The sequence below is a fragment of the Paralichthys olivaceus genome, chromosome 11 (assembly GCF_024713975.1).
Source record: "Paralichthys olivaceus isolate ysfri-2021 chromosome 11, ASM2471397v2, whole genome shotgun sequence".
NCBI lineage: Eukaryota > Metazoa > Chordata > Actinopteri > Pleuronectiformes > Paralichthyidae > Paralichthys > Paralichthys olivaceus.
In genome coordinates, this window is record NC_091103.1 from 19,575,936 (window position 1) to 19,600,550 (window position 24,615).

The 24,615-nt window shown below is 40.3% G+C and overlaps 1 protein-coding gene across 5 annotated transcripts in view; it reads right to left on the minus strand.

Moving 5' to 3' along the window:
- Positions 1-196: 196 nt before the first annotated feature.
- pitpnm3 (PITPNM family member 3) overlaps positions 197-24,615 on the minus strand; it is an 82,850-nt gene continuing 58,431 nt past the window's right edge. For 4 of the 5 annotated variants that reach the window (XM_069534053.1, XM_020088628.2, XM_020088626.2 and 1 more), the window contains 10 exons: positions 19,484-19,681; positions 18,935-19,083; positions 17,149-17,265; positions 14,168-14,284; positions 13,945-14,093; positions 13,589-13,738; positions 13,162-13,345; positions 12,837-12,965; positions 12,300-12,685; positions 10,473-10,611 (listed from right to left, as the gene is read on the minus strand). In XM_069534053.1, coding sequence (XP_069390154.1) covers positions 12,365-12,685; positions 12,837-12,965; positions 13,162-13,345; positions 13,589-13,738; positions 13,945-14,093; positions 14,168-14,284; positions 17,149-17,265; positions 18,935-19,083; positions 19,484-19,681 — 1,514 coding nt within the window. In that variant the 3' untranslated portion in view covers positions 10,473-10,611; positions 12,300-12,364. Of the gene's footprint in view, positions 306-10,472; positions 10,612-12,299; positions 12,686-12,836; positions 12,966-13,161; positions 13,346-13,588; positions 13,739-13,944; positions 14,094-14,167; positions 14,285-17,148; positions 17,266-18,934; positions 19,084-19,483; positions 19,682-24,615 lie in introns of those variants that run through there. The other variant, XM_069534052.1, reaches the window with a different exon arrangement.

Here is a 24,615-nt window from a genome sequence, read left to right on the forward strand (position 1 = left end):
TTCTCTATGATGTTCTCCAGGGACAGAAGTCACCACTGCGACATGAAGTATTTCAACACCTTAAAAAGTTACTAATTAATTCACCTGACCTCGGTTTCACATATTGCATTTTTGATTTGACACCGTGGGCAAAAACAGAAAAAATCCTTATTGCATCAAACAAGGACATTATATAAAATGGTACATTCCTCTTGTGCTTATTTCAATCAGAGGCAAAATAGATTTTACTTATCATTGCATTCACTGAGCCTCCCTGTGTGGAGTTTGCATGAGTCTGTGTGGGTTGACTCCTGGTATTCCAGCTTCTAACACAGTCCAAACAAATGCAGATTGGAGAGGTTAGTGTTGATTGAATACTTTAAATTGAATGTGAGAGTTTATGGTTGTCTCTGTTTGTTGAACCCATGACGGGCAGGTGACATACATTCAGGGTGTATCCTGCGTTGTGTCCAATCCAGTATCAGTTAGGATTGGCTTCCCCATGAATGGATGGATTCACTGAGTGCGTAATTAAATGTCCAATAAATGCCACTGTAGCATATTTAGTAACCACAACCTGCCCTTGCTCTACCTCTGTGTTGTGTGATACGATATGTGAACAGACAGTAGGTGTGAAGATATCATGATTATTCATGAACAGCCATTGCATCTTAATGGCTGCATAGGTTTGGAGAGGTGGAATCAGTGCAGACAGACATGCTCATCAAAGTGTTGGGGGATATTAAACATTAACATGTCATCTGGTACAGTGTTCTACTGAAGAGCTGAAAAGGTTAACCAGTAACATCTCTGCCAACAAATTGAGATGCAGCCCTCTGCTGCTGTTTAGGCAGAAAACCCACCCCTGCCTCTAAACACATTTTGAGGTGAGATGCTCCAAATACTGCAGTAGCCTATAAATGTGTGTCGACATAAAATTATATATTTGGTCAGAATTCATTTGAAGATTTTGCTCAGGCTTTCCTGAATAGTTCTCCTCACTGATGATTTCAGAATTATAATATCGATCTCTGTGGTTGTGAAATTCTGTTCTGCTGTGGTGCATTATGTGTGTGGAGCATCCGTATTTTCCACTGGAGGGAGCAGGAGTTTAACATAAAATTTGTTTCCACAAATCACAGTCACCTTGATTGTTTGTCTCATCGAAAGCATGATGAAAAGATGAAGCCTTCTACTGATGAAATATTCATATCCAGCATGCATTTTTGGCACAATGATTTCGCAATACATTTCATAGAAAACAATTGTTGAACGTGATGGTTTGGCAGAGACATCTCTCAGCTGGAAGGACTAGTGTTTAAATTCAATGCAATTTTTTATGTTCTCTCAGATATTGCATGTTTTTTCCAGTCACAGAACAAAGACATGAAAATCAGATGAAATAGACATTGTGAATAATCCATATGTATGAATGTGAGTTTTAAAATAACAAGAAACCGAGTTTCGACCTATAGATTCATCTAATACCCAATACCAGATGAATGTGTATCCTTGCATGCTGTATTGCCACTTTCCAGAAAAAAACACACGATGACTTTGCCAAAAAATAGCAAGCTCTGACATGTGTTGGGCATAAGAGGCTGCAGAAAAACTGCATGAGACAGCAATAAAATGTAATTACATGCACAGAAAATTGGTTGAGGAGGAGCTTGTGAACTTTCCTTTCTGTGCTACGGTATATTTAAAACTATGTTACGTTATTATTTGTTCCCCGACAGGAACCAGAAGGAAGCAGAAGAGAAACGACGTGGTGACACCTTGTTGGAATCAGATAGGATCTCGATTACAAGGGAGGATGAGCAAAACATTGCATTTCTCTTCATTCTGCATGTCCTCTTAGAGACTTTCAGTCTTAGTTTGAGAGGCAATGAGCCTCCCTCAGTGTGACAACCCAAAGCCCTCTAGGCTTTATGTTGGCTAAATCAATCAGCCTGTTGGAATGAGTGCCACGAATACTATGTGCTGCAGTGCCAGTGATTTGTATCTGTCACTTGTTATTTTCCCTAACACTGCTCTTGCCTTTGTGTTTTCTGAATCCCTCGGATGACACCTCATATCTCTGCTTTCCTATTACGGCCTCTGGTCTGTATCTTCTCTGCCTCCTTCTATGGTTCCAGCCCATCCACACTTTTGTCTCTCTCGATGGAGACCAAGGCATTGTCGTTTTACCTTGATATGACGTTCTACCCTGACAGTCTCTGACAGTCCGTCAGATCAGACTGCTCTGTAACAATCGGCAATAACCACTTTAACTCAAACACCATACAAAATGAAGGATAGATTATTATATTAACATGTAGCATCATAGGGGCAGTTTTAGCTTTCAGTGCTGAGCTGACTAACAATGTCAGTAGCAAAAATTTCAAAGACTAGAACTTTGTTTAATGATGTTGCAAGAAGCCTTTAAAACATATTTTTGATATTGTTCTTAATATAAATAGAATATATAGCAGTTATGGGGTCAATCAGGACAATCAGGCTGGGAGGTGGTTTGAGACACAGGCTAATGCGTTAAGTAGAGATTTTCATGTTCACTTTAGTATGTTGGTAGTTACAGAAAACTACAGAATCTGATACAGCTTTTGCCGCTCACATTAATGTGCACTTTCATGGCTATCCATCAAAGGCTTTGGGATATTTCCCCAAAAGCATGTGAAACCTTGTGGTGATTCATTTTAATCATACTAAGATATTTGAGTCTAGATTAATGTGGTTGACCAATTGACCAGCAGACAACACCGCTATCCTGAGAGTCAAGCCCTCAGCATAGCTGAAAATTGAATCTGCCTTGCTCATGACACATGTACAAATCCATAAAGTGGCAATGGTGTCATGATATTTCTCGGAGGCAGCAATGCACAAGCAGGCAGTGAAGAAGATTTGAAGTTTAGACATGGATGTAAAACAATGCTGGTTTCTAAATATAAAAGACTCAATACATTCAACATAAAGGACAAACCACTGTGTCTGGCGAGTACCTCTTATTGCAAACATGTTTTTTTGTTTGGTTACAAAAAACTCCACACTGCACCTTTAAGAAACTCAAGGTGATGAGGTTCAGGTGCTGCTTTGTGTAAGCAGCAAACACAGTGTCTCTGCCTCATTCTGTGGTTTGTACTTTTCTCTGGAACATTTTGGTTTATTTTAAGTGTGAAGGAAACAAATGGAGTGTGACTCCTGCTGAGCTGTATGACAAATCTGTCCCTCACTATGGACATTTTAAAATAATGCTTGTCATGATTTCATATTAAAAATCAGATCCATGAGATATCCATAAAACTACAAGTAAAACTTTTGTTGCAGCATGAGGAGCACAAGGAGCTCCTTACGATTGATGATTGAAATTAATCTTGCAAGTTTATGTGCTTATCTGGGCTGAGCATTATTTGAGTCAGTTTGCAGTATTTCATTTTAATCCTACTTCATTAAAAAAAGGCTTTCATTCTCAAAAACTGTACACAGCTTCACTAGCTTGAGAGGGGATGAAAGAGGTATATCTACTTTGACAATTTATTCCACAGACAAGGCTTATTTAAATGAAGTAAACCTCTAAGGAGACAGTTACTCATTTAGTTCTCCTACAATTATTCACTTTCATTGTGTGTTTCACAATGATGGAGGTAAAACTGATATTTTAATGAGTTACTGAGCTGATAACACTCTAGCTAGATGGCATAAATAAATGATGTTAACCATCCATGGATCCCATCAGGCACAGCCCACAGAGGTTACATGGGACAGCTTCCCTGTGGTACCACCTCTCCCTGGCATTGTAGACTCTGTCTGAGGGATCTGAGTTGGTTTTAGACTTTCATGTGACTGCAAGTTTCTAGGAGGAAGGCTCTGACCACTGTTTATGCTTAGACACCAAGCAGCAGAGTATCAAGCCTTCTTATAGTCTCTGGGTGGGGTCCTTGAAAGGGCACTACCTGGGGACTCTATGGTCCTCCTTGGGACTTCAATGCTTATGTAGGCAACCATGGAGAAAGGTCTTAGATTGATTAATACATTTGTGGTCGTATTGTCAGATATTCAGCTGTTTGTCTTGGACAAATGAGAGGAGAGCAGAGCTGTCAACTGATGACACTATCTGGTGGTTATTGAGATTGGATGGTTGGGGAGTCTTCCTAACATGTTGCGAGGGTGGGCTGGCAGAGTTTTTGTTGACCTGTGGACACAAGCGGGGAGGGAGGCCATCAAGCTGCAGAGTTTGGGAGGCTATTAAGGATGAATTTTGTTTGGCATTGAGAAAGTTCTGGCAAACCATCAGATAACTCATGCAGATAAAGCTGAGATCATTTGGAGTGGCTTTTAATTAACCTGTCAATCTACCTATGGTCCTGACCTCTGGGTACTGAATGACAGAATAAGATAAGGGTGGCTGGACCTAAGGTTGACCCAGAACATGATAAAGCTATACATATCTCATATAGCATAGTCATATTGCATAGGGGGGGAAAGACCTCTCAATGATCCTGATGGATAGAAAGGAAAATGGAATTAAACCATACAACCAACAAAAGAATCCTTTTAACAAAGGAGACATCTTGTTTGCTGGTACCCAGCAGATCAAATCAAGGGATGCTACCTATTTAGCTTGTGTCTACCGAGTTACATAAGGGTTTAACATAAAGAGCAGAGTACACCAAGGCAATTTCCTGTATGTGCAAACATACCTGGCAAATAAAAGAATTCTGATTCTGATTCTGATTCTGATTCTCTAAGGCTCCAAACCATTTTCCCAGATCAGTCAGATTATTAAATCCAGTTAGATATTGATGTATCTGATAAATGGTGACAGATTTGAGCTCTGCTATGAAGGGATGCAGGCTGTCACATCTGATTCCAGTGTGTGCTGTGATATGTGGCTCCAGCATACGACCCTGTCTTCCCAGTGGCATTTTAAATAATTGCTTTCTCAAATCCAATCTGCAAATTGTATTTTTCCCTTGAGACTATTATAAGTAGGTTTTCAAATTCTTTCCAATTCCTAATTCCAAACTCAGAGGTTGTGTTGCAGGCTAATACAACAGTGTGCATACAAGTATCCAAACTTCTACCAAATGATGCACCCTCCAGAATAATTTTGCAATCTATTTTTGTGCATTGCTGCAATAATTTGGTGGTCTTAAAAACAATGTCTTGAAAAAGGTAAAGCTGCAGTAACAATAACAAGTAACAATGTAAAACTAAGTCAAATGACTATATAAAGAATGTAAAATAAGATATCGAACCAGACGTGTTACCAGTGAGGACACATTTGAGATCTGATCTTGAGGGTCTTGACATTGACAACATCCCCATCCCCATCCATCATAGGCAGACTGATGTTAAACCCAGGTTGGAACAGGAATTCAGTTTGTTTTCTATTCTGACCCCACAAATGTGATTTGGTTGAGAATGTATGTTATTTACACAAGCTGAGGCTTTTTTCTGTTTTTTTTGCGACTGCATGGCCTCAAAAAGTATCTCTGTGTGTACCTCTTTCTGTCTCTGCTGCTCTGAACTATTGATCTATTCAGATTTTTTATGAATTCCTAAACACGTCCCTGGCATCCAGAAAAATCACGAGCTGGATCACTAGACAAAGTAAAGCCTTGGCTGCTCTTTTGGAATAACAACAAGACGAAGTCAGTGATGTTGCTGATAAGAGCTGGAGGCCATGGTGAGTTTGATGTTGCAGTCAAGTAACTGAGTTGTTTTGAATCACTGAGCATTAAAGGTCCAGTGTGTAAGATTTAGGTGAAAGGGATCTCTTGGCAGAAATTGAATGTAGAATAATCCTCATGATGTTTTTACTAGTTTTTTTTCATGTAAATTGTATGAATTGTAGTTTTCTTTAACTCAGAAAAGGCCCTTCATATTTAAATACTTTATATTTACATCGAGGGGATACTCTCTAGGAGGACACCATGTTTTTTACATTAGTCCAGATTGGACAAACTAAACACCTTTTGAGTTTTTATGACAACTGAAGCTACCACAGGTTCTTTTTCATGTTTGGAAGGAGAGGGTGAGGTGAGGGGTGTTCAGCTGCAACATCGAATTTCAGCACTAGATGATTTTTTGCTTGTTCTTTCACATTCTCATGTTACTTGTGGACTTTGTAAATTGTAGTGTGTGTGCGCACTCAAAATATTCTCAAGGGAAAATGATTTTGAGATATTGATCAGCTGAAAAGCTAAAAAACAAATAGCTGAAGGAGAAAGGAAAGAATGTGGATTTCAAACACAGATTTCTTTGTCGCAAATGAGCATTAAAAACAGCAAGAAAAATAATTTGACATTAATTACAGATCTGTCACTGTTGGCTTAATCATTCATATGAACCATGAAGCTTGACGTACAAAACAGCAGTCTCTCTAGAATAAAAAAAATCACAGATTATATGTTACAAATGATGTTTAAACATGGTTTAGAGAAACTGCTCCGTGTGAAGGATGAAAGATTTATACAGATCAAAAACAGAGGTCATTGTCCTTTTCACATTCATGATGGAGAAAACAATTCATCAATTTGACAAAATCACCAATTTCAAGGTCTGTTGAGATTTTTGGGACAGATGGTAAACAACTGAAATGACCTCAACAGGTGAACATGCGTCTTGCACATGTATTTTACATGAATTACCTCAACTCAGACATTCCAAAATGCTTTTTGATCTGACAAACATTAAATCAGTTGAAAAAAGTATCTCGGTATGTCCAGTACCTGTTCTAAAGTTCTCCCTTACATCGCTTAGTTTTCATCAAAATACGTAGCTGGTTAGTGACAGCTTATCATGGCTCTTTAGATGTTTGTAGCCATGCTTGACGTGTCGGACAAGTACTGATTTTGGTGTTCTTCCTGTTTTAGTAAAATTGCTATTGAATGAATAATCAAAAATGTTCCTTATATGTTCATGCCTTGCTCAGGGTGAATTATATTATCTTATATTATCTGTCATAACCATAATCCTAGTTTATTTCAAGTTCAAGTTTGAGTTCAAAGCATCCTAGTTCTAGTTTAGGTTCAAATGCACACACCCAACAATTAATTTACCAACTGTTAAATGTTAACGCAATAAACAAAGATGGCGTGCTCTGACCAGAAGGTTGCCGGTTCGATCCCAGTCTTCCCTAGTCCGCATGCCAGTGTGAAGAAAATAATCTCTGCAAAGTCAAGAATGATCTGTCAGTAACGTTAAAGCAGTTGGATTGGTGCATGCCTGTTATCAATGGCTGCTTCTATTAATGAACAGTCTGTAGTAGCACTGAGCAATGAATGGATGATTTCCATTAATCAGTGGAAGCTTGTCCTCATTTACTGGTTCAGTAAGAGCTGCTCTGATGACTTTGTGAGCGATAATAAGACCTACAGCTGTTACTGTAACAAACTCAAACTCTCCGTCTATCACGTCTAACTCAAACTTGCGGATTTAAAGGTCAGACAGTTAGTACATCAATAGTGAAAAGGGGGGGTTGACTTTACAACCTTTCAATATCTAATAAGAGGATATCTGAGTCAAGTCTGATGTCGGGTGCCACTGCAAGTCCTAATAAAGTCAAAAAGCTTCTGCCAGGTGATCTGTTCGCCAACTCCGCAGCATGAGGAGCATGTGGAAGGAATAATGAAACACTCCTGGAGCCAAACTACATTATTCAACGGTGTAATATCTTTATTTATGCAACAGTGAAAGGTGAACTGAGTGCAACAAACACAATAACATGATCATCATCACAGGAGAGGTGTGCAAAACAATAAACTTTGCAGCAGTGAAACCAGCAGTTTTTCCTAGTTAGTCAAAAAGCCAATGTTGTATACATGTACTCATAAGACCAAAAATAAGACCACAGAAGAAAATTAATTTGACCATTTTTAAAGAAGCTGTCACTTAAAGTCATAAGAGTTGTTAATAAATGGCAAATTAGGACAACACCCAATAGTTAAGTCATGATTTGGTGGATACTAATCATTTGACAACATTCATTTGTATCTATTTGAAGACAATAATTGTGTAAGACATCTTTTCATAAATACAATAAATGTACATTATGTAGCTAATCCTCCTGTGTTTACTTTTATAATATGGTGTAACATTTCAATATTGATGATCTGTCAGTGCTCAACAATCAAAATACAAAATGAGGGAATATATTTTGGAAATATGGTGTTCTAACTATTTAGTAGAGTTTCAGAGAAGGTTTTCTCCTTCATTTGTCTTGTTTCTATCAGTTTCTATCAATTCCACTAAATGAGTGAAGGTCTGAGGTAACTGTAGTATTTATTATTATTATTATTATTATTATTATTAACAGTGCTTTGCCTCGTTTACAGTATTTCTACTGTTGAAATTAAAACATATTTTAGTTATTTATAATAAATTGAAGAACTGTGGTCACATTTGTCCAAGAATAAATGTTCACCCCTAATTACAGATAACTACTCATTTTAGTTGAGAGCACCACAGACATGACGGCTTACTACTTAACAATATCCAAATAATTTACATGCACAGAACAATCACCATTTAACCATTAAATCCTTATTTGCCATTTACTAAGATTAGTTTAATGAAATGCTGCCCAGTTTAAATATTTCACTGCTCCAGTGAATCATCATGGCAGAAAAATATCACTATGTGCTATATATACGGACTGACAGTAATTTTGATTCTGTGAGTGTACATTAATGGGAATGATTGTATTGTTGCTTGAACAACGAAGTTTCTGCATTTGCAGTTTTAAACGCAAAACAAAATCAAGTTTAGTACCAAGTTTAGGATGTGACTGTCTCAACAATATCATACAATCACCAAGTTATGCTAATTGGTGCACTACAATAACAGGGGCGCCACTACAGGGAGTCTTACATACCTGGTAGCAATCAAACAGCTAATTACTGGACCACTTACTGTATTGTGTTGAGGAGGTAAAGGAAACAGAGTCAAAGACAGCTCACTCCTGGCTAACACGTTCCACTCCGCAATGCAGGATTTCTGCAAGAACGAGACACCTTAAGAACTTAACTTAAGCCCTTTTCTTTCAGAGCAGGTATAAAGACCTTCACCAAGTAATCCTCTGACAAACCGCTTCGATCCAAACCTATAAAAATACTCTTTCAGCTCTGAAACACCACTAGCAGTGAGCTGCAGTGACAACATGATGTGTCCTCAGATTCCTCTGCAGACACCTTTACTTATCATTACTGTCTTTAAATTCACAGTTATGGAACTTCACAACAAATACCTTCGCACACACACACACACACGCACACACACATTAACACTATCTATGTCAAAGTAAAATATCAGTAGGATAAAATGCACTTTGTCATGATGTAACAGTAAAACTCAATACTTTGGTTAAATTAATACTTTGTATCTCTACACATCAAATACAATTTAAGGCAAATAAATCAACCATTCAACGAGTCAAACAATAAAAACATTCAAAAACATACATTGAAAATATTCCTATTTACAATATTTCCTCATAGAAAAATATTTTTGACTTGCACAGAGTTTTAAACACGGCCACGCTAAGATTCAATTCAACCTGGAGTGCACAAGACAGCACCAGATTTCATCACAAACCTATCAGTTCCAGGGCGGCTGTGAGAAATGGATGCAGCAGCGTCCTGGTAGAGCTTCAACTGGCGTGGGGTCTATTGTACAATATCCTGCAAGCTACCGCAGCTACCGAGCAACTAAACTAACAATAATGATAATTACACCGTCTTTGTAATTAGATGCAGATACACTACAGATCACTTTTTACAGCTGTGTCCATCCATCTGTAAACATTTTTGGTCAAATCAACACTTTCACTTTTGTTTAATCCCTCCAGGAGCTACAGTTACTGACAGACAGCAACAGCTCACAGTCTGCAGGAAACAACAAGAACAACGACAAAATAGAAATACAACTCTTTGTTTCTGAAGCTAGTGCCGCAGTTCAACCGAGGTGTACTTTGATAGTGCAAATGTGACCTCAGGGGCCCGCGGGGGGGCACATCACGGCGCTTCAGCTGCTGTGGACCCGGTCTGAGGAGGCTGTCGAAAGGCATGTTCTGCCTGACTGGTTGATGGGAAGGAAGGAAGGAAGATAGTGGGGAAGGACGGAGTATAAGAATTCCACTAACAGAGGAGGTGAAGTGAGGCAGAATGGGGGAGGGGGTCAGTGGATCCAGATCAGAGTTTATGCCCAAGTTGAACCTCAACTGTGTCACAGACGTGTCACACTGTCTCTGTGTCCAGAGGCCCACAGACGGATGGTGTGTGATGAGTATTTACATCAGTGCAGGAGTCAGTCAGCATGACCACCTGTCTGCACAGCAGTCTGACTGGGAGCTGCTGCTTGAACTGGGACAAAGTCTCCAGAGATGCCACTCTTTTCATCCTCCGCATCTCCAATACATGCCTGTGACTTTAAGACACAGACATTCGCGAGAGTCATCGCTATCCCTGGCATCTTCTGAAAATTTCAGGCACAACGACTAAGCAACATTATCCACAAGCAGGTCAGGACAAAAAGGCAGAACAGGTGGGAAGGTGTGGAGGGCCAAGCAGGAGGTAAAGCTGAGCTGGGAGGGAAACCAGCAGTGGATCCAGTGAACAGTAGGTAGAGGTGACGCTGTTTAATGAGAGAGAATGATTAATTGGACACATTATTCAGTATTTGTTTGCTGGGTTTTAATACAGTCTCTCGCAGTGACTCGCAGTGAGGATATATTTCCAAATCTCGAAATGAATGGATGGAAAGCATGTGGTGCAGGTGAAGTTCATCAGCAAATTTACATTCAGCCCTATCACTCTTGCTCAGATGGCTGCAGGAATACTGTCTCCAGTATTATCTTTAATTGGTTACTTTTCCTCTTTCAGTGGTTTTCTCCTTCTTTCTTTATTGATACAAAATAATGCTTCTGTGACTAAAGCGTAAAGACTGTAATGTATCAAATGCACCAAAGAACTAAATCAATCTATGTTTGTGTCGCTGATTTGTCGAGCCTCTGGCTCTTAAAAGGCTTAATAGACGATGCCTTGAAGTGAAGGGTGGCATTACTCATTTACTAATGTCGTGTTAATGTTCGCTGCCGTAAATGTGACAGGGATTGTTATTCTGAAGTGGGGAAACAAGAAAACGCGACGTCTCAGGTGTGGCAGCGATCCAGCGATGCGAATTCTGACAGTTTTCACCACGCTGATGATCAGAGGGTGACTGAGAAAGCCTGGGCTGTTTGACTTGAGCGACATTATACCTTTATTTTTCAACATGCAAAACGGGACAGGGACACAAATGAGCTGTCACCACTTCATTTCATTATTGTCCCCAGCTATAAAATCAGGAGCCTAATTTGTTGGGTTTTAATAACATTTGTATGAGTGATACATGTCATTGCTCTCCTCTGGGGGAATGAAATGAGATGCCATCAAGGTGCATTATTTTAATTGTAAAATGTAGGAGTGATGTTTTTGGAGCTTAAACCTTACCAGGGACTAAAAGTCAAAATATTTCAGCCTCTTTTCATTCAAATTTTCTCATGATGTGTTTCTGACAGGTTCAGCGTGTAGAATTTAGTGACATCTAGAGGTGAAGTTGCAAGTTGCAGCTGAATACTCCTCATCTCACCCTCCCCTTCCAAACATGAAAGAGAACCTGTGGTGAATTTCAGCTGTCATGAAAACTCAAAAGGTTTTCGTTTGTCCAGTTTGGACGACAGTAAAAAACATGGCTGCCTCCACAGAGAGGACCACCCTCCATGTAAATATAAAGTTTTTAGATATAAAGGGCCCATTCTATGGTAAAGACAACAACAATTCATACAATCTAGATGATTACACACCAGTAAAAACATCACTAGGATTATTTTATATTCAATTTCTGAAAATTCCTTTCACCTAAATCTTACACACTGGACCTTTGAGGGTTCACAATCTCAACGTTGTTTATAATGCAGACCATCGTGATCAGACACATTCTTAAAAAGCAAAAACAAAACACTTTGCTAGATTATCTACAGTGAGAATGTGAGGGCACATGAAAAGTCAATAATAGCCTGTCAATGCAGAGGGAGACTGTATATATACAGAACTATAACAATCTAAATTTCAAATATGTCTGCAAACAGTGTTATTTACGAAAAACATTTTAGGTAAAAAAACAATTCTGTTCACCTTAATTCGAATTCTTATTTCTAATCTGCTCATGTTTCCTGTCCTGTGCAAAGGTAATAATACCAACAATAAAAATGATGGTCAAACCAATCCTCTCAAAACCTGGAATTGTATTTGAAAATTCATACTTGAACAATAATATCTCACCTTGGACCTGGACACTGAGACCTCACTGTTCTTCTCTTCTGTCCTAATGCAATCCCTTTTTCACGTCAGGGAGTCGTGTCTCCACGATGCATGGAGGCACGTCCCCATGCACCTTGTCCTCCACCTCCTCCCACCCCATGGTCCTTATCAGACTCCGGCTGGCTCTGGGCTCGCTCAGGCTTGGGGTTTGGTGTGCAAGGCGGGTCGGGCTGTTGTACCGACATGGTCCTGCGCAAGTGGGTGCGCTTACACAGGAAGTCAGGCTTTGCCGGGAGACCAAACGAGCCTTTCCTCAGGACCATACGAACCGAGGGGGATTTCTTGGGTCTGGCTCTGTGTCCAAATTGAAGGGTGGAGAGGTGCGCTGCATAGCCCTCACTCAGAAACTACACACAGAGAAAAGGGTTAGAATATCTGAAGGGGGTTATTTGGAAAAAATGAAGAAAATCAAATCCTTTCAACTGAAATAGTAAGGTATAGAGACCATGAAAAGCTACTTAAGAAAAGGATAAGAGGAACAAACGGGAATTGAGCTACCTGGCACTGATTCTGGTACTTCTTCGAAGGTCTGCCAACAATATAAATCTGTGAGGGAGTTAGCCCAAGCATGTTGTAAACAGAGATGTCCTTCATGGAGCCATAAGCAGAGTTGATCTTAATATGACACTGGTGAGAGAGGAAATGATCAGTCAGAGATGTGTGGCATTTCAATGCAACACAACCCAAGGCTAAAACACTGTGAGCTTGCAAATGAGATGGAGAGTAAAGAAAAGCATAGATCATTGTGGGGCAGAGAGCAAAATGTTTCACATGCTTTATTAAAAGGAATAACTGCACAGGAAATGTCATTGTGACGCTGCACCTCCTGTATGAGGTTCCTGAGAAAGATGGTCTTTTGTCGCAGCGGATCGTGAACCAAGCCTTCAGAGAAGAAGATCATCCCGTGGGGAAAGTTATGCTGCGATAGCCACGATACCACACGCTGCTTCTGCATATCAGGGCGGCCTGTGATGTAGATGATCAGATATCCCAGGTCCTGCCAGTGCCTGCATGCAACATACATAACATCAAACAGCCTTCAGAGGGTATTAACTCTGATCAGCAGCAGCATTAACATGGACTTGCTAAAAACGTTTTGTCTGCACACAAGCACACACATTCAGTCTGACACATTCAGAAGTTTCGTATATACTAAACCTTTTACTTGATTTCTTTTCCACACGTGGATACATGCACAAACACACCCATTCACACCCATTCACACACATTCAGAGGTTGCTGCCTGTTACCTGACAACATCGACAGCTCCGGGGCGGACCTTGGGGTCACTGCCCATGATTGACACACTGGCCGCAAAAGAGCCGTCGATGCTGAAGACCACACACTCCATGCCCCGTGGCAACACAGTCAGGTAGGCCTCTGCGCTCGTTTGATCCCCCCTGAGGATATGAGGGGAAAAAATTGCACATGAAACATGAAACTGCATTTGCTACACATGGCTGTTACTCCCAAGATTGACCTTTATACTCCACACACTGATACAGAGCACGGACATGGGCCCTTATTCAATAAGTCTCATTTTTCTATGTATTGCTACGTCTGATTTGATAATGCAGCACTCTGTAAAGCCCACATGGATGCTTACTTGACCACCATTTTAATCGGATAGACTCCCAGGCCGAGCTTCTTGCTCTTGGGTATGGTATATGTGACTCTGCCGCTGCTATTGGTCACCTCGGTGTCAAAGTGCACCCAGCGGCCAGACTGAGGTTGTGTCATCAGCAGGACGTCCACCTGGCAGGGGCGAGGACATGTCAGTCTTTCATACACACATCAGTGGTAATAAGATCACATCGCTGTTTTTTCACCTTCTCCCCCGTCAGAGTGACCATGTCCAAGGGGCCGTACATGAAGCGCCCAACCAGAGTTTGATGTCCGTCCTCGGTAGCGATGACATCGTTCACCCTGTGGTTGGCTGTGACGTTCTATGGTAGAAAACCAGACAGAGCATTAAACGCTTCAATTGGGACAATAACATCACAGTTTTAGCCATTTACTAACCCTGCCTCCTCCATGTTAGTGGAAGGGTCGTGGACGAAAGAAATAGTACACATCAAATAAATATTTCTTAGATATGGTTTCTGCCATTTTAGGTAGTTCTTATCACACTGATGTACGTTCAAGTCTTCATGTCTCTCGCAGGTTTGGTTTGAATTAGTTAGCTTTAAAAAACAGGGTCATGATTGACAGCTGAGACTGACTCCTGATTGGTCGAGCACATGAATCAATGGGACTTCGATAACAAGGGTCCCTCCCCCAGTTCGCTACTGCATAGACTCTGGCTCCAAATGATGTCATCGGCACAAGATGGCAGCGTTCGTACCCAGGAGTATTTTGGCTACATTTCTGGATATTGTGGGGAAGTGGAGAGACGTTGTCCATCTTTACACACAATAGTTTTAAAAGGTAAGAATTAACTCACAAGTTCAAACGTCAGCATTTCACCAAACACATGGACAAACACAGAATGACAGACCTGAGGATGAAATGGCTTTAGCTCTAAAATAAACACATCTAAAGTCACCTCCAGAGTTTGTCCTTGTGTGACCACGTCTTTACAAGTGTTTGAGACCTACAGCTCTGCACAGCATGAGAGGAAAGAGCTGGAGTTTTCTCCGTTTTGATGTGTTGCATTTTCCACATGAAAAAGCCTCTGAAGTATATGTACTGTGGGACCTCAGAGAAAAGAGTGTTAAGCCTCCTTGTCATGATCTTTTCTCCATATTTCACCATTCAGTGAGTACCTCTGAGTGAGCCGGCAGAAAAACACTAATCCCTAAATCTCTCCTTGCAGAGATGGAAGCATTTTAATAGTATATTAAGTGCAGCCTAGTGCATAATTCTCTAACTGGACCAGCATGACATAAATTTAACTTATAACTGCTCTGCTTTTATACAGCACTTTTCCGGTCTTAACGACAACTCAAAGTGTTTTTCACTGCAGGTCACATTTTACCCATTCACAGCTTATATAAACATACTGTACAAGTTTATTTGTGGGAAAAAAAGGCCACATCAATATATTCATCTTTTTTAATAACCTCTTCCAAGTAAGTAATGTTTTGACCCCTGTCCATTTGTATGATTGATTGTTTTTTTGCAAGAGTACAGAGACACCACCACACAAATTTTAAAACACATCAACGAGAGCCACCACCAGAGGAGATTGTTAAATACCATGAAGTAAAAACTACCTCTTCACAATCAGCCTTTTCCTATCGAGCAGCACACGCCTGGAACACTGTTCCCATAGAATGAAGGAACATCACAACTATAAACTCATTCTCCAGTTCTGCAAAACAATGGTTACTGGATACTCAAACATGACATTATCTTGTCACTGTCATTTTAATTCCCTTGTTTCCTCCTTTTAATTATCTTATTAAAGACAAAAAGTATTTCCAGAAAACTGGAAATGGGCCGAGATAGAAGTCATTACATATCATTATGGATTGGGACGAAGGGGTTGATCCAGGATTGTTTTAGTCTTTTTTTACTTTCTTTAACATTGTGAGAGTGTGTTTTGTGATATTTTCACATATTTCCCAGGTAATAATACATGGATCTTAATCAGGGATACTCATTGGACTGATATGTATGAATCATTTAGTTCAGCTTGATTGAATTTAGGGAGACCACACTTTAAAATACTTTTTACTGCACATCTGCATATAATAAATATTGCTAATTTAATTAGCGACGTCCTGACGGTATTTTTATATTTTGCCACACGTGAGGATGATAACTGATTTAAAGGATTTGACACCTAACAGCTGTTATCCTGCTTTAGCTTTGTCAACATTTAATGGTCTGCCAGCCTGCAGTCTCACCTGCATGTCACAATATGTGCATAAATCATCACAACCCTATGTGATATGAGGACGCCTGTCACTGTTCGCTATCTACTCGAATTCCCCGACGCGGTTACCTGAGAGCTCTCCGTGTTCCTATGTGACAACAGGAAAACCTCAGTATCAGCACACAAGACTGTGGTGGAGATTATTTGGAGAATCAGACCCCTGCCTGAGAAAGAGCAGCAAGTACAAAAAACAACGGGCCCTCTCCAGCTGTGACAGAGACCTCTTGCCAAGCAGAGAAAGATCAGAAATAGATGCCAAGCCTCTCGGAAGAGTATCACTCTGCAGCAGATGAGCTGGCCGTGTCCAGATTGAATCAGCACTGAGCAGCTCTCAATCTCCACACAATGAATTGCTTTCGGGGGGGGGGCAACTTGTCAAGGCTGCTTTTTTTTAAGCACTGACATCACTTGGCCGAGGTGAGACCACGAATAAGATGTGGACTCAAATATAGTTATGTTTCCATGGCACTCTGGTTATACAGTTCTATTTATAGCCTCATGAAAAGCAAGCAGTCGCTAAATTCTCGTCTTTGGAACATGGCAGATAAATAAGTGTTCAGTGAATAGCAAAGTGAACTTGATTGTTCGACTCTCCACAGCTCACAGGCAGCAAGTAATTGTATGTGTCTGTTCTTCAGTGCAGCAAGGTTAAAGTGTGGGAGTATTCTAAGAACTTCATACCACAAACCATTCATGACGACCACATTATTTAAACATTACAGCCTAAGAGATTTTTTCCTGCTGTGTGGGTGTATTAGTGTAGACCACATTGCAGGTTGTGTAAGATCTTGAGTTTTGTTCAGATATTCATACATTTATTCATATAAAGTTTGAAGATGAGCTTCTACATTTCCGTTCACGGCTTTGCCACTCAAGAAAACTTGGACAAAAGTGTATTTATAGAAAATAAACCAGTGACTAATTTATTACCCTTAGTTTGACATGTGTCCTCCTTCTGAGCCATTTTTCTCGTGGGCTGGAGGGAGAGAATGGAGCAGAGTCCAAATTGTCCGCTTCCTGGTTCTTCACACAGTCACATCGCATGAGCTGTCGATAAACACACAAATGTATAAGAGCAGGTATGTGCACACGCAAGCCTCTGAAATCACATCCCTCTATCAGGGGACAGGTTTGTCTATTAGTAATAACTCTCCTGAACACTTTAATGGTAAAGAACAGATATAATAATAATAATGTGATAGGTTTCACACCCATAGCATTGAAATGAAATCTGCAGTTGGTTTTAATCTAATGGAAAATGTTTGTAACAAGAGCAACAGTGACACAGATTAAGGTGCTGTGAGGTGAGTTGGGATACTCAAAAAATAATTACTGCTCCAATCATGAAAGCAGCCATGCATATACACATTCCTGACTCAATGGCTTCGGCCTTAATACTTAGCAACAGTGGAGAAAATCTAGATTTTAACACGTTTATTTCTGTGCAGCTCTTTAATTCCTTGACATCCATTTAAAATGTAGTGTCGAGCTGAAAACCACTGAAACTAAAAAATAATCCTGATGGCAGCGATGCCACTTCTTATTTACTATATGCTCTCCTTATTCCGCTCACGTTTTCCTCCCATAGAGGACCCTGCCTGCTTTCTAATGATCAAGTTCAAACACTGCTCGTGTCTCCATTTACTTTTAATAGGACATGACATGAAGCGCTTGTTTTTGTTTTTAAATATTTTTCTTTATTATGGACATACTACTGCCGACCACATAATGAACCCAGTTACAGATTTGACAAATTCAAAGGCAGCTCAGTGGGTAGATGGTTTGATTGCCACTTATAGATCATAATGGAGTCCATGCTACCAGATTAAGTGATTACAATTCAAAACATTCTCACTGTACTTAGCTACAGTTTCAATTTAAATGGCCTAATGCTGTGTTCGAAATCACTCACAAACCCCTACTTCACTATATAGGGACATTACCATTGGTCATAAACTTCTTGTCAGGATGCATTGTGGGATACATCGAGTCTACTAAATAGGGTATAACAAATTTATGTTAACAGCACAACAAAATGGCAAACTCACTATGTAGTGATTAGTGATTAGAGAGTGATTTGAGACACAGCCTCTGTGATAATCAGGAAACAGTAACATCATCATTCAATCTGAAATATAAAATTAGTTTTAGTTAAGTTGAATATAAACCAATTAAAACATGTATGATATTTTAGGCCAATTATTTCTATCCAATAATGTATGTACCTTCCTCAATGACTGAAACACTTAATTTACCATTTGAGAACTACCACCTCTTGGTAGCAGCCAGCTTCCTCGCTCTGTGCAGCACTGCAGATTCACTTGCTTGTTATTTGTATCTTTTTCCATCTATTTGAAGGTAAAAACTAGGTGATGTTTTATTTTTAGGATGGATTGGCTACGAGGTGACGAAGTGAAAACAAAAGCTTCTATGGAACTGTTATTTCACATAGATTTATTTCCATCTCGTTTACTCTTTTTCTCACTCCGCTGCGGAAAATTAAAGGTCAAGGAAAAATGGAGTCATCAGAATCAACATCAGTGACTACTGGGTTCAGTCGACTCTAGGTATCAGTGTGTGAATGCCACATTCATGTACAGCATTATATGCAGTAATAAAAAGAAAATCTTGTCATTCACAGAAAAAAATGCAAAAATTCATACACCCCCCCCCCAAAAAATGCTTTGAAAATGCAAATTTCTAAAAGGCTGCCTACCTGCCGGAGAACAAAAGCTGCTACGTCAGTGGATTCCCAGTAGGAGGCATGAAAAAGGTGTGGCAGAGCCACAGTTGGGAAGGCCGTAAGCACATCAGGGCAGTACAGAGCATAGTCCAGCCTTTTGGAGCCCCACCAGCTACTGGAAACTAAAACACACAATACACTTTTAGAGAAATAATTGTAATATCCAAAGTTTTGGAAAAGTATATTTATTGAAGGGTAAAACTGTTTTTCAAGTACTTATATTTAACTCTTTGTACTTTTATTTCAATACATATAAAAATTAATATTGCTTGAATACTGATTAGAATATTACTGTCATTAGCCCAGCTGGTTATCTTGAGGATACAAGATTAAAAGGAAAAATATATTTCTTAACGATGTGGTAATGGTGCATTCACTACAGTAAATGATCCAATTGCTTCTTCCAACACTGGAAGAGGAAATTTACAGTCAACTGAAGAGCTGTGAAACCTTCATCTACAGGAGGTAATTGAATATATGAGACAAACTGGTCTTTCCTCTGTACTCTTTTATCGCACTCACTGTTGGCGATGGTGTTTCCCAGCTGGCCCATGGAGCAAATTGACGTTTCGCTTTCCACACTGGTCCCGCTGCCTCTGCGACCTCCCTCTTCTCTCCCTCCTCCCTCGGGGCTCGTCTCAGAGGACTGCTGCGGAGCCGGACCTCCTTGAGTCTGTTCTCCTTCTAAAAAGACGTTTGCGTGGCCTTGGATGCTTTCCACTGGGGAGGGGGCAGAGGGAGAGAGAAGAGACAAGGACAAACAGGGGAGGAAAGGAGGAGGGAAATGCTTTGATCACACAACAACCGACTGGCCTCAATTTTTAAATCAATGCGGTTATTTTGCTAAATAGGATCGCCTCTTGTTGTGTATCGACTTGCTCTGTGTTTTATTGAGGAAAACCTCAATAGCACTGAAAGAGACTACTTTTAGTTTGAGTCGAGAAAAGCATCTTGCTCTGGGGCCCTGCTCACAAGTATGTATCAGGTGTGTCTTCTCTGTATCAGCAGAGAAGACCGTCTCCAAGCGGCTCTATCCGATTTGTTGGTGATGATACTGTATAACAAGAAAATGAAAGCTTTCCCCGGAGGCCCGGCTGTAGCAGTCTTCACGGATCCACTTGCTATTCCCTGACCAAGAAGAAACACATTTCATCAATAATTTAATTGTCAGGGAGGCAAGCGTCTACCGGCTCCGTTCAATAGCACCTTTATGTTAAAGGCGACAACAACCTGGAGACAAAAGGAGCACAGGAGGCTAACACAGCCAAAAAGACTGACTCAGTGCTTGACAACATTCCCACACTTCTTATTATTCTACCTGTATTATAACCCCAGAGTCATTATCCTCTTAGCGAGGCCTTGCATGTTGCTGCGAATCTGCTATGAAACTGCAAATGGCTTGACCCACGTCTGACTCGCCCTTGAATGCTGCGCTGCACGGTGTGCAACTGGTAAAATGGCGAGCTCAATCATGACCTGTGAGCCAAACCAATGTTTTCCCACACCACTGTAAATGGGATGTGATCTCTTCATTTGTATGTATGTCACAAACAAGCCAAGACTCAAAAGCACAGATGACACCACTTATGTATAATGTTACGATCGTACTCGCCGCACTCTATTGTAAGACATCAATCCACTGGGATGTATTCGTTAGTGGTGGAGTGGACATAAGGAATAAATTGGGAGAGTGAGCAGGGAGCAACATGGTTGAGGGGAGCGGAGATCAAATGAGAGCATGTGTGCCTGCTTGCCTGCAAATGTTCACCAGAACACATTGTATCTGGGTTGGGAGCGGTATGAACAAGAACAGATCCTCCTAACACCATCTTGTAACACAGATTTCTGTGTTTACATGACTTCCACTCACATTGCACACAAACATTACAACTATAGACATCACCTCCTCTTGTGGACAGAGTGTGCGCTCGCATTCCATCAGTATATTTAACCGGGGGATCAGTTTAGGTGCATATATCACATCCCTCACCCAGAATACTCAGTTGAGCCCATGAAGCAGCCAGTTATTGGCAGGTTAACCCCTCCTCTGTTGACGGCTGGAATGATTATAGATAAATCGTCAGATGCAGCCACATGGTGCGTGTTTTGTCTGTGAAGGATCGGAGCGCGCTGCAGAATACAGATTAACGGCCACTCTCTCAGACGTAAGGGAGAATCAGGTGTGGTTAATAAATCCTCCCTGTCAAAGTGAAGAACAATCCACATTCACACCATCAGAATGATGAGAATGAGGGACGCTGACATAAACTGTGTAGTGACAATGGATCATGTGTTTAAATAAGAACGGGCACGTTTTATGAGAAAAAACAAATATAACAGAATAAGGATCATTTGGCTGATTTAAATTGATCTGATCAGGTTTACAATATATCCATTGGACTGTTGATTATATTATATAACCAGTATTTTAAGTTATAATACAGAAAGCTACTATTTCATTGTTATGAAGAATTTGCATTATACTGAAACAATGTTAAGACATCACATTGGGCTGTGATAAATGGGTTGGGAATTTTCTTTAGTATTGTCTGACATTTATATTTAGAAATATATATTATACCACAATATTATGATTTTATTTTAATTGCTCCTGATCGTCAGGCCACCAGCTTCGTGTGCAGGGACACTGTGAAGCACTTCAGATAAATCTCTGGGCAAATGCAGCTGTGAATCATTTCCAATCATTAAAAGTATTCAAAGTCATTTGAAATCAGATTGTCCGACATCGATGCATCACTTGCTGAAAATATCTTTTTTTTCTGCTTTAGACTGTAGGTGACAAGTTTAAATGCAACTTCTACGCCAAGCTGCTGGGCACATGTTTGAGCTTTATGGGTTTTGTGTTAGTGAAATATCAGGACAGATTTTTACCAGGCAGGTTTTTCAGAAATAACTGGTTTGGGAGTGAGAGATTGTTATCCACAACAGAGCACAGATTACAGATTTCTACCGTTATCATGACAACGGAATGCGTGACACCAGTCTCTGCACATTTTCTCCAATCAAAACGTGCGTCAACAGAAAACAGGGCCATTGTACATGCTGCAGTGATTACAGCAATCGTACCTGCTCTGAAGAGTGCACACACACACCTATACAATACCATCTGTTTTCATTAGCGAGCCCTACTCAATACCTCTGAGAGGAGATTTATTCTCTTTTTCTTTTTCAGTCTCTGGAACGTAAGCACGACTCTGTCTCTCTTTGTTTCAGCACAATGAACGAGCAGAAAGAGAGGAAGAGAGGGAGAGAGAAAGACAGAGAGCACTGACTGATGAATTTTACATACAGTTTCTAAATATGTGTGGCGGGGTGCAAGAATCAGAAAGAGAGGAGCATCAAAAGACTGCACGGACTGGCACTAAGGATGGAGCTACATGGTGACAATGATGGAACACAGTTGTGGTAAAAGGGTGAGTGGATGCTGACAAGAGTGTTTGACAATGAGAGAGAAGAAAAGAGGTTAAAAAAACACCAGTCCCATTAAATGACGAGATATTACAACTTAATGACGAGGCAGGGGAGAGTGAAACAGCTGATGACTGTGGTAAAAAGGAAGGACAAGCAGATAATTCATAAGGTGATGGAGGATGATTGCACTCTGGCCTTGAAACGACTTTGTAACAAAAAAGAGACAGAATGAGACTATTAACTCGACATTCTCCTTCCTGTCCTCGCCACGCTCTTCACCAACATCCTATTAGCAACTAACTGTAAAATAACCACTTTCTCAGCGTTACGTCACCATCAGCCTGTGAGTTTGTGAGTTTGCCGTCTTGGTGGATCTTATTTCCCACTGGACCAAATCAATAGGAAGAGGGCTCACTCTCCCCCTATTAGAAACATTCATCATAATAAAAGCTGTACGGTTGATGGGTGTTAATGTGAAAACCAAACCCATAGTAGTCTGCTTGGATTGGCTCTCCAAGCCTTCATAACAACTAATTACCATATTACTGAGCAGGAAATGGGTGATGTGTGTCACTGTCTCTCCTGTGCGAGCGAGTGTTTGTATGTCCGCCTCTGCCTGAAAGCACCTGTCTATGGTTTTTAATATAAAACGTAATTTGACAGCAGCCAAGTTCGATCAATGGAACAGCGATGCAGGTCCGTAATTAAAACCCAATACAGCTGCAAGCCTCAGCCGGCGCCTGTCTGCTTTTACACTCCATCAGCTTTATCTGCACTACTGGCTCCACGAGGCGTGAAGGGTCTTGCTTTGTGACTGGCTGAACATGATTAAATTAATAAATCACAGCACTGGTATCCAGTTTAAAAAAGACAAAACATTGCAGTATTTTCTATCATGTGCACAGGTCACATACGAGCAGAAGGGTTTACACTTGTTCTGCATGTTTAAACAGCAAACACATAAACTGAGAAGATTTATTGGATATTTAAAGAACACCGCAGGGACAGACACAGACTTTATGTAAAGATGGATGGTATGGCAGCTCTCCGAAAGTGTCTTGATCGCCACCTGGCTGCAGCATAGGTCAGAAACCCTGTTTTCCTCCATGTTAGTGGGTAGTATACAGATCAAAATAAGAGAGCAAAGTAAAGGTGGTTTCTGTAATTTTAGTGACTTCCTATCACACTGATGTTATAAAGGGGGTGAAACTTCATGTTTGACAGATAAAACTGACTTGTGATTGGTTGAACGTGGACCTTGATACCGTGACTCCGCCTCCGATTGCTACTGCACAGATGTTTGCTCTAAATTATGTCATTGGCACAAGATGGCAACATTCGCATACAGGATACTTTTTGGATTCATTTCTGGATAGTGAGATGAAGCACAGACATGTCGTCCATCTTTCTATCTAGAATGAAGAGTCGCAAAGATGGAGTAAGTTACATTGCTGGCAACATCTTTCAAAAATAGTTTTTCAATGTGTAAATGCCGAAACTAGTGAAAATGAGCGAGTGGTGAAACAGCAGTGAGATTAAAAACAATGTGATCGAGTAAGAAGAGTTTTTCCTTTTCTCTCGCAGCTGCAATAAGATTTAATAAAAAGAAAATTCTGTTAAAGTCCAAATTTATGACCATAATGAGCTTGAGGGATGTTCTTACAGGGATTGGCTTTCACAGTGAAATCCCTGATTAATGTTCTCGTCTACTTTATAGATGGAACATCCAACAGAGCCCAAGCACAAGATTGACATACACTATAAGGAATAATATTTGCTGGCAGGGTTTTACAAGATAATAACAATTGTTGAAAATTTGCAGAGCTAAATTATTGTATTGTCTTTTAAAGATAAACTTTAACAATGTTTGGGTATTGTTTTACTTTTTCTTTACTGTGCATAAGAAATTATCATTACAGTGGGTGATATAACTCTAGCAGTGATTTTAAAAAGGTGGATCACCTCATGCATTTCATCTTAGCATAGCAAATAAAGCTGATTCTGAACATGGCACATTTGATAGATAAACCTTGAGTTATCCTGCACACAATTTCGAATGCATGTTGAGTGAAAGGGTTTGGATTTTTTATCTTATCTTCATATCTGGGTTGGTGCTCACAGACTGTTAACACAAGCCATAAGCCCTTGTCCTACTTTCTTTGAGTGAGGTAGGTGGATAGAGAGACAGGAGGAGCCAGGCGATGCGTCATAACTGCTGTTTA